The 14,143-nt window shown below is 40.6% G+C and overlaps 2 protein-coding genes across 5 annotated transcripts in view; one reads left to right on the top strand and one right to left on the bottom strand.

Moving 5' to 3' along the window:
* Window positions 1-98: 98 nt before the first annotated feature.
* On the top strand, window positions 99-12,837 carry pknox1.1 (pbx/knotted 1 homeobox 1.1). Of its 2 annotated transcripts, none has more exons than XM_008438555.3 (11): window positions 99-508; window positions 1,825-1,928; window positions 3,453-3,580; window positions 3,790-3,961; window positions 4,195-4,395; window positions 4,543-4,660; window positions 5,091-5,188; window positions 5,714-5,842; window positions 5,924-6,000; window positions 7,799-7,965; window positions 11,199-12,837. In XM_008438555.3, the coding sequence occupies exons 2-11, from the start codon at window positions 1,878-1,880 to the stop codon at window positions 11,378-11,380; spliced, it is 1,323 nt and encodes a 440-aa protein (XP_008436777.1). In that variant the 5' UTR covers window positions 99-508; window positions 1,825-1,877; the 3' UTR covers window positions 11,381-12,837. The 2 variants fall into 2 exon arrangements, with proteins under 2 accessions (XP_008436777.1, XP_081454569.1); XM_081598443.1 differs by lacking the exon at window positions 99-508 and adding an exon at window positions 534-917.
* tmprss3a (transmembrane serine protease 3a) overlaps window positions 12,276-14,143 on the bottom strand; it is a 39,014-nt gene continuing 37,146 nt past the window's right edge. For all 3 annotated transcript variants that reach the window (XM_008438546.3, XM_017303001.2, XM_081598434.1), the window contains one exon: window positions 12,276-12,999. In XM_008438546.3, the coding sequence (XP_008436768.1) occupies window positions 12,985-12,999 (15 nt within the window). In that variant the 3' untranslated portion in view covers window positions 12,276-12,984. The remainder of the gene's footprint in view (window positions 13,000-14,143) is intronic.

The raw sequence follows: 14,143 nt of genomic DNA, 5'->3' as shown, positions 1-14,143 counted from the left end.
GCCATGTTAAGGGAGAACTTGCTCATGATACCACGCTGGTATTTCAAGAAACTTCAGTTGAGGAATGTGGTAATTAAAATGTGATGTGTGTGTATGTATGTATGTGTAAATATATGATTTGATTTTATTTTATTTAAAAAAAAGTAGGCTTCCAAGCCTTAAGGGGTCGTGAAAATAGAGCAGAATGAGCACATGGTGTATACATTTCTATTCTAATGATTATTGTTTAGAAACCACAGTTGCCCTGATTGGAAATAAACTATGCGTATGTTAGCTTTACGTTTAACCGAAATGTAAATAATGAAACCAGAGAAACCCTTATTCAAATAAGCAAAAAGAAAAAAAAATCTTCCAAGGACTCCAAACGTCAGGACGTCATTTCTCCGCCCGCTTCATACATATACATGAGCATAGCGCAACAACGTACCCTTGCGTGATGACGCAACACGACAACTGCGGGTCCCGATTGCTGCAACCGCTTGTCAGTGTGACGAAGATTGGCACTCAGGTAAGCTGTCACTCAAAATCCCTCTTTTTCCGTTCCCTATCAATCAAACAATCTAGGCCGCACGCTAAAATGCCCCGGGGCAAAGAGCGTGAACCTGGGCGAAACAGCCGAGGCTGTTTTTTTGAAATGAAGTCGAAGCGATAAAGCTACTGTGATAACATCTATCCATCTATATGTCTCTATTTCTCTATTTTTATATAAATATGTATATAAGGGAGGGGGTCAGGAAAAATCTCTGGAGTTTTAGGGGCAGAGGAGGATTGTGCTGAAGTGAAGGGCCAGAGTTGTAGATTAGGCCCGGCAGTGTTAGCGCAGAGGGGAGGGGAGAAAAGACAAGGAGAAGGCAGCTGTCCCTGCATGATTGATTGACTGATGGGAAGGATTTGAGCTCAAAGCAAGCTACCGTCATGTGCTGCTAACGTTTCCTTGTTCTAATCTATTTTGAGTAGAAAACTAACAAGCACTTATTGGGGGGTTTTTTTTCGACCAAAGCCAAAAATTAGATGTTTCATATCCCCTGGTCTTACGGCTTACTTCATATCAATCTGCAGCGGTCTTATTTGCCGTAGCCGCTTAGTAACGTCAGTTTTATTTTGCGATACATTTCTATACTTAATTAATAATTAGCTCCACTTCAGTGTGTTAATATGACACTGTCGACGATTGTTGGACATTGCCGTTCAAGACTAGCAACTAGCTCACTATATTTAGCATTAGCTGGATCCGAATGTTTTGCATCAGACTTGTATCACAAGCTAACGCTAACGTGATGCTATCGTTACGGCACAGCTAACAGAGCGAGTTAATTCAAACTTTACAGCTTAGAATTTTAAATATGTGCATTCACGTTTGAAAGTAGTGCCTTAAAATTGTCCCAAGTAATTAAATGCATTCTGTGCACAAAATGTCTGTCGCTAACATCGGGTACAGGCTAATTCATGGTGGGTGTGTTAACACGGCTGCACGCCAACGCTAACTACATAACTATGTTATTAGCTGAATTATTAAAGGTGTACAGAAATAAAAGTGATGAATGTTACGCCTCGACGTTGTCTCACTTTCTGTTTTTTTTCCTTATAACGATGATTCCACGTTCCGTTTAGTTCTTGGATTCAGGGGATTTTATTGAACTTTTAGCTGTCGATACAGTTGATACTTTATCGCAGCAGTGTTCAAGGTTTTTTGTATTCGGAAAATATATTTTATTACTAACTTTTAGCCTTTTTCCATTTATTTTTAACCAGCCTCTTTGGTTGAATTTCTAGAATTGTGTCCTCACTGTGGCAGTGGTTTAACTGAGCTTGTGTATTGTGTAGGTTGGCCATCTGTCCCTGGTTTCTATAATGCCCCAGTGCTGGCAGTGAACGTGATGGCAGCCCAGGCGGTTTCTATAGACAAATACCCAAAGGGGGAGCAGCAGGTGGGTGCAAGACAGACCTGAGTTTGAACACATGTATGGAAAAACTGTTGACAAAACCTCTGTTGACATTGAACCAACTTGCAATGTTCTAAACTTTAATTGCATGAGGTAGCGCCACACCATTTGGATATGTGCTGGCACGTAACCAGGAGCAGAGTTGCACAGTTGTGTAAGAAATTCAAACAAAGCACAGTTTTTATTTTTTTACCCTCTTTTGTGAACATTTATGTTGTCAGCTCTTGGTGACACAATAAACATTAATTTAACTATTATTAAATTAATAATAAACACAGCAACCTCCAAAGAATCTGCAGTCTTCATTTGCCTCAGTTAAGGTCAGAGGTCATGCCTCCACCAAAAGAAAGAGACTGGACAAAAATGGCCTGGATGGCAGAGCTTCAAGATGAATTGTGTAATTCCTTTATTTGTAATTCCTGTAATTCATTTGCTGAGTAAGAACTTTGAGGCCCTTTTCAGTTTTTCAAGAACTCGTGTTGTGCTGTGCATATCCTAGCCTCAACATGGCCGTCCCGTGTTCAAGTTCTGTCCTTAGTTCTTTTGCCACATGTCACACACCAGCAAGTTCACCTTGGAATCACCAAAGAAGAACAAAATGAAGACAAAGTGCAGAGGCCCAGTCAAAGTCCCGATCTGAATCCTGAGATGCTGTGGCCATGACCTTTAAAAAGGCAATTATTGTTCGAAAACCGTCCAGTGTGACTGAATTGCAGCAATTCTGCAAAGATGCAAAACTATTCAAACTCTTTGCTATTTTTCTAACAAACTTTGAGGTATCTCAGATTTGTTGTGGTTGCCATTAAAATGTGCATAATTGCAGAGAGAAAATGTTACATGGTTTTCAAACGTTTTAACAAAGAGCAAAGAACAGCCCCCTGACTTCGTAGAACCACTCTTAGCTACAGTTACATTTACAAGTCTTGACTGGTTTCTCAAGTTTTTTTTTCTTTTTTCCTTTTTCTTTTTTTTTAAATTTTTGTTACTTTTGTATAAGATGAATAAGACCACCTCGGATTGGATGTAGAGCATCTGTAAACATAATTTTCTTAAATCTTGTTTTTAAAAAAAATCTTTTGGTCTCAACGATTCTAGTGGAAGAGCTGGTTTTGTGTTTGAGGTAGTTGTTTCTGCTGAATGGTGAATCTCACATAAAATTGCTGGAATGTGAGACTGTCTGGGGAAAACAGGTGAAAAGTTTCCAGTGTATGAATACTTTTGCACATAACTATCCCAAGAGTTCATGTTACGATTTCCGATTTATTTGACTTGAAACAGGGACGGTACGCATCAGCCTTTAAAGTGGAGATGCCCTGTATCAGTTTATGCTCCAAAGGGCCTGCGGCCCCTGGGCCAGCGAATACAATAACAGGACCCTGAAGTCGAGTCGTAGTGTTGCTCTTCATCCTCCAGCTACTTTTGATCCTCACATGATTTCAGTCTGTATTCTTTGCCTGTCTCAGGTTTTCTGTTCATTTGATTTGCTCTCATTTTGCTTAATGGTTGCAGATTCAGAGTGTGGTAGAGGCAGACTGTGACTCTGAGTCTAAATTTGAAGGGACATTGGTTGAAGTGTCCAACCCGGTTCCCACCGAACCACAGACACCCATGGATGCTGACAAAGCATCTATATACCGGTAATAAAACCTTTTTTTATGTATTTTGTGAAAGTATTGTCTCTCAGGCATCGTCCATATAACTTAAGAGTAAATATCACTGCACCGCTTATGAAATGCTGCAAGGGTTTATGATATTTAGCTATTTTTTTCCATACATGAAACCCAATAACGAGTGCCAAAAAACAAAGTGTAGTTTGGCATTGTAACTGTTGGTCAATGTTCCACAGGCATCCCCTGTTCCCCTTGTTGGCTCTGCTTTTTGAGAAGTGTGAGCAGTCCACACTAAGCTCTGAATGCATCACATCGGCCAGCTTTGATGTGGACATCGAGAACTTTGTCCGCTGTCAGGAAAAAGAGGGGAAGCCCTTCTTCAGTGAAGACCCTGAACTTGATAACTTGGTGAGTTTTAATTGAATAAACTCTGAGTCTGTTTCTAATTGTTTGACACCAGCAGGATGTGCCACTGGTTTGACTGTAAAGCTACCAATAGTTATCTGTGTGACTCTGCTAACTTATTCTTTTATGCTGTTATCTTTGTTAAAAGTGATTGTATGAACAGGGCCCAGTGATTAAAGTCTGGTTGGAGGTTCGATTGATCACCCCGTCTTTGTTTTCATATTTTCAACGTTAAGATGGTGAAAGCCATTCAAGTGCTACGGATCCATTTGCTGGAGCTGGAGAAGGTGAGTGACCTGTGTAAGGACTTTTGCAGCCGCTACATCGCCTGCCTCAAGACGAAGATGAACAGCGAGACTCTTCTGAGTGGAGATCCAGGAAGCCCGTACTCCCCGGTGCAAGGCCAGGCACAGAACTTCTCACCCACCAAATCTCAGGTGTGCAGTGTAGGCACCCAAGCACCAATTTGGGGTTGCTACCTCTACAGCTCCACCACTTTCTTGTGTAAATCTCAGCAAAGCATGTGTTTTAAAGCCAGCCATCTGAGTGTGAACGATTTTGTGTGTGAATGCTTTCATTTCCAGACGCCAAGCTCCATCTCGGGCACCCTCAGCCCCCAGGGCCAGATTGTGGTGCCAGCTTCAGCCCTGCAACAAGGGAACGTTACTGTTACAGCTGTCAACCCCACCCAAGTAGTTACAGGTAAGACATGTTCTAGCTTAGTAACTAGTTAGTTTGTTCCTTGCTTGTGGAATAAAACAGTTATAACAACTCCAGAGGAGAAATGTCTTGGTTTTTATTCATATTTTTAGTTTTTGGTATTTTCTACCAATTCTATAATTGTCTTATTATTTTTGCCAAACTTAATATTATTTCCTGTTTTATCATATCATATGAAATGCCTGGCGCATATTCATTACTACTCAGTGCCGAGTCAGTTCTATCAGCCAAGTGAAGCGCGGCTATTTCTGTGTAATGATTGGAGCCGATGTAGCAGCCGGAACTGTTATGTGATCACTGACTTGTCAGCAGCACTGGGCAGAAAAAACATGTGACACTCTGAGTGGATACGTGTGTGTGTGTGTGTGTGTGTGTGTGTGTGTGTGCATGCGTGTGTGTGCGCTTCTTTCAGGAAGTACAGTTTACCAGCCAGTAACAGTCGTCACTCCTCAGGGCCAGGTGGTGACTCAGGCCCTGTCTCCTGGGACAATACGTGTCCAAAACAATCAGGTACTGCTTCTCTGCTTCATCACTGTGACCTATGTAGCTCTGCATTCCCAAGTCACGTCTTCTGGTGGTGGGCTGCACTCTGGCACTGCCTGAAAACTGAAAGAAAACCTAAAATTGACAGACTCAATTAACAGATCATCAGTGTGTGACTGGTGAGCTGAAAATATCATAGCTTATGCAGCAAATATTCCGAGCACAACAGCAAATCTATTCCTGAACGTGTAAAAATGGCCTCCAAAAACAAATGTAAGACTTGAATCGGATGCATGTCCCTTAATCCAGTCTTTTATAAAAACCTTCCTGTGGTATTCAATTAAAATGTACATTTATTACATCCTTTGCACAGATGTAGCAAATTTGCTGACAGAGTATGTCAGATAGCTTTGAATAGTTTCCCCTAATAAATGAAACTATCCCTATAAATTAGCACGGAAAAACATGAAACTTTTTTAAAAAAAGAGTTTCGTTCTCTAAACGTTTGTGACAAAAGTCGAACACAGAGGATGACTGACCATGTGTGCTTAGCTTCAGCTACAGTTTCACCAGGACTTGAACCTCTTCAATCACGAGGACAACTCAACAAAAAATAAACGGGGCGTTCTACCCAAACACGCCACCAATGTCATGCGCTCTTGGCTCTTCCAGCATATTGGGGTAAGCAGATATTAATGACACCGTGTGAACGGGCCACACCTTAACCTTTATTCATGAATGTCCTGCTCCTTTCTCATGCAGCATCCTTATCCAACTGAAGATGAGAAGAAGCAGATTGCCGGTCAAACAAATCTGACACTTCTACAAGTCAATAACTGGTTAGTTTTCCTTTGAGCTATTTATTTTTACAGAATTAAGTTTTTATTTTATCAGAATATCAATGAGATGAACATTTCTTGTTTGTAACAAGTCCTATGAAAAAAAAGAACAAGTTCCAGAAAGTCACAGCATGCAACAATGTAGCGTTTTATTTTAAAATTAAAGTACAGCAGGGTTGGAAGAAAGGGAAAAAAAATCTGAGTTTTATTGTGTTAGGAAATTTGACAAGATATCAGGATCCTGTAAAATTACTTTGCATTTCTAGAGCATTAAAGCTGCAGTATGTAACTGAAAAAAAGTTTTTTACATATTTGTTAAAACCGTCACCTTGTTGAGACAGATAACCTGTGAAAAAATGGATTCTCTCTCCCTGAGGTGCTGTCTGCAGAAATGAGAAATGGCCTGTTACAGTGTTTTATCACGTCCAGAGGACCTCAAAGCGTTTCACTCGTCACTCGGTCATTCACACACCGTGAGCTCTTGGATTGTAGCCATTTGTAACCACTGACAGAAGCAAAGCCGCTGTGGCGTGGCACCACCGGTGACCACGAGACGGGTGACGTGTCTAGTCCAAGGACACAAGGACAGACAAAGCAGGGATCGAACTGGCAGCCCACTGATTGTGTGACGTACTCCTACCAGCGTGGCTACCATCACCCCAGTGCAGCGCGCCCAATCAACAAACAACCAATCAGAGCCAAGAGCAAGTGTCTTTGGGCTGTCAATTATGTTTGTGTACGTTCTGCTATATGTGATGATGGCAGAGAAACAACTTAAGAGTCAGAATTCCTTTTAATGTCATTGTGCACGGAGAAAGCACAACGACATTTGAAAAACAACTCAAAACAACCGGGATGTTAAGAATAAGTAAATGGATGAATGAATTAATTAGTAAAGATACGTTTTAGATGGATTAGCTGTGTTCAGTGGAACAACAACTCTCGTATAGAAACTGTTTTTAGTCTGTTTGTCCTCGTCTTTGTCCAGCGTCTCGGCTCCTCCAGTGGCACATTTATTGTGTTGATGGAGTTTAGGGAGAACTACTTTCAAATCATCATGGTTAAAATCACCTGCGGCCGCACGCACTGCCTCTGGGTGGTGACTCTGCTGCCAGCTGTGCTGCAGCAGAGAAAGGGAGAGGATGTGACCTCACACCACTAAGCTCCTGCTTTTGACTCTGATTGGTTGTTTCTGACTGAATTATGCATTTCTGTAGTGAGCACTGACAGAAGGCAGAGGAGCATGATTTTCTTTTCACAGATTATCTGTCTCATACCACACTGTCATGGCATATGGCAGTTGTAACAAAAAACATCTATTTTTTTTTATATACAAAAGCTACATAGTTAAGAAAAGTAACAAGAGATGAAATATTTCTGCCTGTCTGAGGTTTTGTCCTCTGCTGTCCTGAGCAAACCTCAGTTGTTGAAGTGTGAGCCTGTCATGTAGCTATTCAAAGCTTTTCAAAGACGTAGTTGACAGAAACGTTCAGCACTAGTGTTTTAGTGAAGAAAAACTTTACCATGACTTCACACAGCAACCGTTTAAGCTGCTGCAAGCGCTGCTTAGTTTGAATGAACTACATCGATTGTTATAATTCCTGTTCTGCTCTTTGGCCGATTGGATTTGGGGGAATGTTCTGATACATGTTACACCTATTTGCTCGTTTGCCCCCCCAAAAAATAATCTATGGCAAATTCACAGCAGTTCTCCTTGGGACCACCATCTACCTAAAATATGTAAAAGTCAATACAAAATCCAACTTGAAAAAGACCTCAGGACATCTGGTGTTTCCAGGTTCATAAACGCACGGAGACGGATCTTGCAGCCGATGTTGGATGCTAGCTCTTCTGAGTCCAGCAAAACCAAGAAGAAAACTCCACAAAATCGGCCACTGCAGCGTTTCTGGCCCGACTCTATTGCTGCTGGGGGAGGAACCCATCAGCAGGTTACCATGCCTGATGGTAAGTAGCAACCTATCAGGACAAATCAACTATTCTATAGTTGATTTGTCTATAGTCTATAGTTTGTCTATAGTTGTGGCATAAATTGGACATTTCAAAGTTTAGGAAAAAGGTAAAAGACTGTATTATTTTAACTGTAGTGGCCATGATGAAGCCAAGATGAAGCTACCCTCCAAGTGGCTTCATGTTGGAGGGAAGCATAGAGCAGATGAGCTCTGAGCCTATAGGAATGAAAGAGCGCACATACAGTTAGACACAGCTACATTTCAGCCAATAGGATGGAGAAACACTAAAAGACAGGGTCAAGTCTGTCATCTGAGGAAGGAGAGCAAGTTGCTGGTGGCAGTATCTCGACCGATGCCTCAAGCAGTCACAGTTCCTATGAAGAGATGGAACTGAAGGAGATCCTAAAGTCAAAACACGAAGGGGGTTCATCTCATCTCTTGTCATTCCCTCTGGTCTTTTCCTTTTGTCCTGGGGCCCATCTGCTCATTTGGGACAAACCCGTCTCCTTCCAGAGCCGTATGATGGCTGGACATCCCATCTTACTTGTGTATAATTGTTTGCACAGATTAGCAAGGCGCCTTCAGGCTTCTGGAAATTAAACTCAAAGATGAACCAGACTGCTTCCTTTCTGGAGCATCATGGGAAAGTCGAAAAAAAAAAATGATCAGATGACGAATCAGGAAGAGAATTGTTGGACTTCCTGCCCAAGTGTCAGGTGTGCCCCAAATTATATTCAAAGTTTTTCTCTAACTCAGTTGTTACCAGTAAATGTAGCAGAAGCTTCACAGGCATGACATCAAATGTCCCAGATTGTTTAAGGGCATCAGTGTATTTAAACTTTGCAATTTAGAGAAAGTATTAAAACTTGCCTTAAAAATGTTCTCATTATTTGGGCATTTAGTAAAGAAAGAAATTTAGTTATCCTAATTTATCTAAAATGGGAAAGGTTTATTCTGATTTCATGACACTATACGTGACCAAAAATAAATCTGGATGCATTTAAGGAGACATTCAGGACAAAAATTTGCTGCCACCTACAGGAAGATGAAATAGGAAGGATGTTTCAGTCTTCAGGACTCTGTGAAGGAACGGGCCGAGATCACAGCCAAGACAGCCATGCAACTCGTTTCTCCATGTAGTGAAGCTGTAACAGCAAAGGCTGTTTATACAAAACATTACATTAATTTCAGTTCAATACGTTTCCTATGTCTCTTCAATGTATTATACATCATTTAATCTGTGATTTGATTAATTTGCATGAGTGGATTGGTTAGGTTAACGTTTGGTGAGAATTTTGTCAATTTCACCTTCAGAAATGGATTGATTTTAGACAATTTGTGGCATGTTCAACACTTCTTCCTACATGTGACCCAGAAAGAAATGTTGCTCTTAAATAAAAAAACATAAAGCAGATTATTGAGGCAAAGGGATTTTCTGATAGGCTTGAAACAGGTTAGTGAAGTTTGATACAATCTTACGTTTAATAAATGCATTGATCTACTTAAAGGTCTCCCTCAAACATGTATTCATAGTTCTAAAACTATATTTTAATTTTATATTAAACCTCAACTTTACCTGGGTAAAGTGGTGCTTTGTGTCGTCCTTAGCACAAGGGCCAGATGTCTAGTCAAGCTCTTTATTTTCCTTAAAGTGACAGTACTAAGGTTGCTGGCACATTGCATGTATCATAGGCAACATAATTGGAAGCTTCAAGCTTTTATTTGGTCAAACACCAAGTCACAGATATTAAGTGACGCGTGTAAAAAAAATTACATCAGTATGAAACATGAAGTTTGGTAATTATTTTTGTTTCTAAGTTGAATTTGCATTGGAATATTCTATCATCTAGAGCAGGGGAGTCAAACTCATTTTCATTTTGGGTCATGTCAAAATCATGAATGTCCTGATCAGGGTAGGTCTTCCTCTTTTTAAGTTTACAGGCCCTCTGATTGTTTTAACAAATCATAAATGGAGGAATACAGATTCTTTCCTCTTCATATGCCTGGATAATTAAGAATTTAGATCTGCAGCCCAACCCGAAATCCAGTCCAGGTCAGACTTATTTCTTGCCTGACGGTGGGTGAGACTTTAGTACATCCACAGGAAAAGCCACAAGAGAGTGCATAATCAAATTGTGTTTATCTACTTATTAAAGTATAAATAGAGGAATAGGAAGAAAATAGATGAAAGTCCAGATGTCCATCCACTAACATGGAGTGCTCTGCACAATAAATGCTCACGCAGCTTCACTGCTATGCTCCAATTAATCACATCCCAGATGACGCTAGAAATGCGAAATTATAAAAACAGAAGTTCCATTTCCTACACTAAAAACAAAAGCAGTAAAAGCTTCATTAAAATAATATCTCCCACCGCCCCCTGACAGCTTGGCCAAGCACAGAGAGCTGTCTGGTTATTACACACACCCGCCACTAGGTGCAGACAGTTACATCTTTATGCAACAACGTCCGTCAGAGTGTCATCTCCGATCTGGACGCTGACTGAGGGCTAACAGCGGCACATTGAAGAGTTTTGGACCTGAGGCTCTGGAGGCGTGTGGTGCAGATGAACCCCTGCTGTGGGATTATCATCCTGCTGAGTGTTTGCTGGATCAGAGTCTTCTGATCACCTCCATTGGTGGAATATGTTTCCTGATTTCCACAGAGAAACAGTTCAACGTATTCAGCTTTGACGATGACACAGTTTGGACTATTTGTTCAGCTTGTTGAATATCCATTAAACACGATTAAAATGAAAAGACAATAAATGTAATTTTAAAAATTGTTGGGTGAAAGTAGACGACAGGACTTTTTGACACCTTCTGTCAAAATGATGGACAAGAGAAAGTCTAAGTGCGACCTCGGCTCCAAACTGGGACGTTTTCTCCCCCTCCCACTATCCAATGTCTCCTTCTTTTCGTTTTCTTTTTTTGGAGGATCAGAAAATAACTTATTGGTGAGTAAGGTGGTGGGTCAGCCTTTGAGTCGTACTACTGCGCAGTGTAGGAGAAAAGTCCGGCAGATCAGTGGCGTCGGTTTGGAGTTTCTGACACTGGCATCGGCCCGACGGCGCCATCGGGATTCCACTGATTTAGAGTTTAAAGCACCAGTCATGGTGTGCCGTCCAACTCGAGGCACTGGGCCTTCAGTTTGACATCCCGTTCTAGAGCAACACATGTAGCAGCTTCCTTCAGACGCAGCTATAGAAACGGTGACGCTTCTTTGCAGGTACGATGGTGACGATGAACATGGAGAGTCTGCAGAGCCTCACGTCAGACGGAGCCACCCTGGCAGTGCAGCAGGTCATGCTTGCAGGCCACAGCGAAGATGAGTCGGGTGACAGCGGGGAAGACGACGACGACGCAGACATGACCGTTCTGGGGCTCGACAACAGCGACTCGTTGCAGTAAAAGCCGACACACTGACCTACACATACTCAGAAGGCATGTGTAACACAGACACATTGGGTTTACACCGAGCACAAAAGCACAGAGTGTCCATGGACAGTACTGTGCTCTTCCAGCTGACCTCAAGTCTGCGCTGCGTGTGTGTACTTCAGAAGTTTCACTTCAGAAACTGTTTTTTAACAAGTTTATTTGTGTAGGCGAGTGCACTTTTTTGTATATTTAAGCTGAAAAGATGAAATCAAGCAGAAAATACGTGTTGAAAACACAAGAAACAAGTTTGTATGCTCCGTTATTAATAGACTTTCTTGTTTTGTTTTGTTTTGATTATTATTATTTTGCTCTCTGATCTCTTTTTTGGATGCCAACACATAAGTTGTATATGTAATGGTTTGTCTTCATTCTTTGCATGCTTGTGTTTTGAGTAGATGTACGCATTCTTCAGACTTGCTCTCCAGTGAGCAGAGTGGGAGAGAGAGAAAAAAAAAGAAGTAGATATGCTTATTTTTCTATACAAACAAACATTAGTGTTTTTTTGTTTTTCATTTTTGTGTTCTGTTTTGTAAGGAATGTTTATGTACAGATTCCTAATAGCAGGCCTGTTTTTCAAGGTTCCTTAAAGTTTTCTAAAAAAAAAAAAAAGAAGAAATTGAATGGTGATGAATATTGCTATTTAAATTAATTTTTAAACTCAAAAGACCAAGTAACAAGGCCTTATTATGTTTTCCTTTCATAGACCTCTTGCCAAGAAGCACAAAGTTGACCCTTTGAAAAATTTATGAAAAGACACTAAACTGCAGAACAAAGTTGTAAAAAGATGGACAGCACACAGCTGCTGGCTGCAGCCAGATAGATATCTGAAGAAATAATCATGCAGAGTCAATTGGTTGTTGTGCTCATGTTTTTTTTGTTTTGTTTTTTTAATCCAACTCCAGTTTACCCATATTGTGTATACTATGCATTACGTATTTGAATCATTTCACAGTTGTACCCTTGGCATGACCATGTCAATTGCACAATCAAGAACACTATGCTAACTACACAATCACAGGGTGAGAGACTGAAATCTGTGGGAAGACGCTCCACAGCGGATCACACCAACAAGCAGCAGAGGATGTTTTGGATGCATTCAGCTTTTTGTTTCTTTGTGATGTTTCTACGGCATAGATTAAGGAAATTCGGTTCAAGAAGAGCTGGAAGGAAAACGCCTTCATTTGGTCTTCTGTCACTGTCACTAGAGAAGTATTCAAAATGTCTTCATTAAGCTGTCGTTACGCCACGAATTGGGGTGGCAGTTGTCTGAATCATGGTCAGCCTGTACTGAACAATAGTTTTTATCAGTCCTGTTAGACACTTGGCCCATGTGACCGCACACAGCTGTTCTTCATTTGGGTTTGTTCACCATGATCTTGTCTGTTTTTCCTTAGAGCTTTCTATTTTGGAATAAAGAATGCCCAACTCTCCCCCGTTTGTCGTAGTCGTATGTTCACCTTAAAGCAGATGTCTCTGTCCCGCTTCAAAGATTTTTAAATTGGTTTGATATGAATCTTTTTGAAGCCAGGATGTTGGTCGAATCTTAAGTCTTCAGTTATATGTTGTGGTTGCCAGACTCAAACCTCTTCTCTCTGAAAGAAAGAAATGGAAAGTGTTTATTATGACCTATGCTCAGCCAGATTAGACGCGCTTCACATCGACACAAATTTCATGCAGCGTGTTCATCTGCAGCGTTAAAGCAGTTGGTTCCAGTTGTTTTTGTTTGTTGTTGAACTCAGGCTGAAAATATGGAACATTTTTTCCCTCGTGTCATATTGTTTTGGGGTTTTAAGATGTTTAATCTACAAATGTCATTTCTACCTAAACACAGTTTGGGCAGGAATGCACAAATGAGTAGACCATATGACAAATTCATTTCTGGTAGATTAGTAAAAATGGATAAGTTGGTCCTGGTCCTGCTGCAGCTTTTACTAGGTAGAGGTCATTTAGAAATGAATCGACGACACCCAGCGGTGATTTTATCTAGCGTTAGACTAAACTGTTTGGTCTGGACAGGTCTGGTCTCCAATGAGGCTTTTCACATTAAAATTAACATTTGAAAAGAACAGGTAATAAATACACCTTTTGTTAAGTTTGGGCACCCGTATTATTCTCATATTTATTTCGAAGTGGTTGGGTGTTTGGAACAGCTACTTCAGTTTGATATATCTAATAACTGATGCACACAGAAACACTTCAGTATTGAAATGAAGTTTATTGGACTAAGAGAAAATGGGCAATATGATTAAAACAAATTTAGACGAGTGCAAAAATGTGGGTTCCCTTACCATTTTATTGATTTGAATACCCTCAACTACCTATCATTGATGTATTGAAACAAAATTGGTTTGGTAATCTGATTAAGCTTTGAACTAGACAGGTGTGTCCAATCATGAGAAAAGCTATTTAAGTTGGCCAATTGCAAGTTGTTCTAGTTGAATCTCCTCTGAACAGGAGGCATCACAGAGACCTCAAAACAAAACAACTCTCAAATGATCTGGAAACAAAGATCATTTGATCAACATAATGGTTTAGGGGAAGGACACAAAAAGTTACCTTGGAGATTTAACCTGTCAGTTCCCACAGTGAGGAACGGAGTAAGGAAATGGAAAACCACAGGGACCGTTGTTAACCCCAGAAGTGGGTTTAAGTTCTGGGCTTAACAGCACAGTATGTCAAATAATATGTTTTATATAAACGCTACTACATACTACAGCTCTATGGTGCAAATTCAAG

Source organism: Poecilia reticulata, chromosome 2, assembly GCF_904066995.2.
Source record: "Poecilia reticulata chromosome 2, P_reticulata-male-v2, whole genome shotgun sequence".
Taxonomy (NCBI): domain Eukaryota; kingdom Metazoa; phylum Chordata; class Actinopteri; order Cyprinodontiformes; family Poeciliidae; genus Poecilia; species Poecilia reticulata.
Note: the sequence above shows the minus strand (reverse complement) of the source record. Positions and strands in the feature narration are given on the sequence as shown.

Bases quoted from the DNA above. Each gene is read 5' to 3' on its own strand.
- pknox1.1 (XM_008438555.3), top strand. From the start codon at position 1,878: ATGGCAGCCCAGGCGGTTTCTATAGACAAATACCCAAAGGGGGAGCAG. The intron at 1,929-3,452 runs GTGGGTGCAAGA...TAATGGTTGCAG, and splicing joins ACCCAAAGGGGGAGCAGCAG to ATTCAGAGTGTGGTAGAGGC. The intron at 5,843-5,923 runs GTAAGCAGATAT...TTTCTCATGCAG, and splicing joins GGCTCTTCCAGCATATTGGG to CATCCTTATCCAACTGAAGA.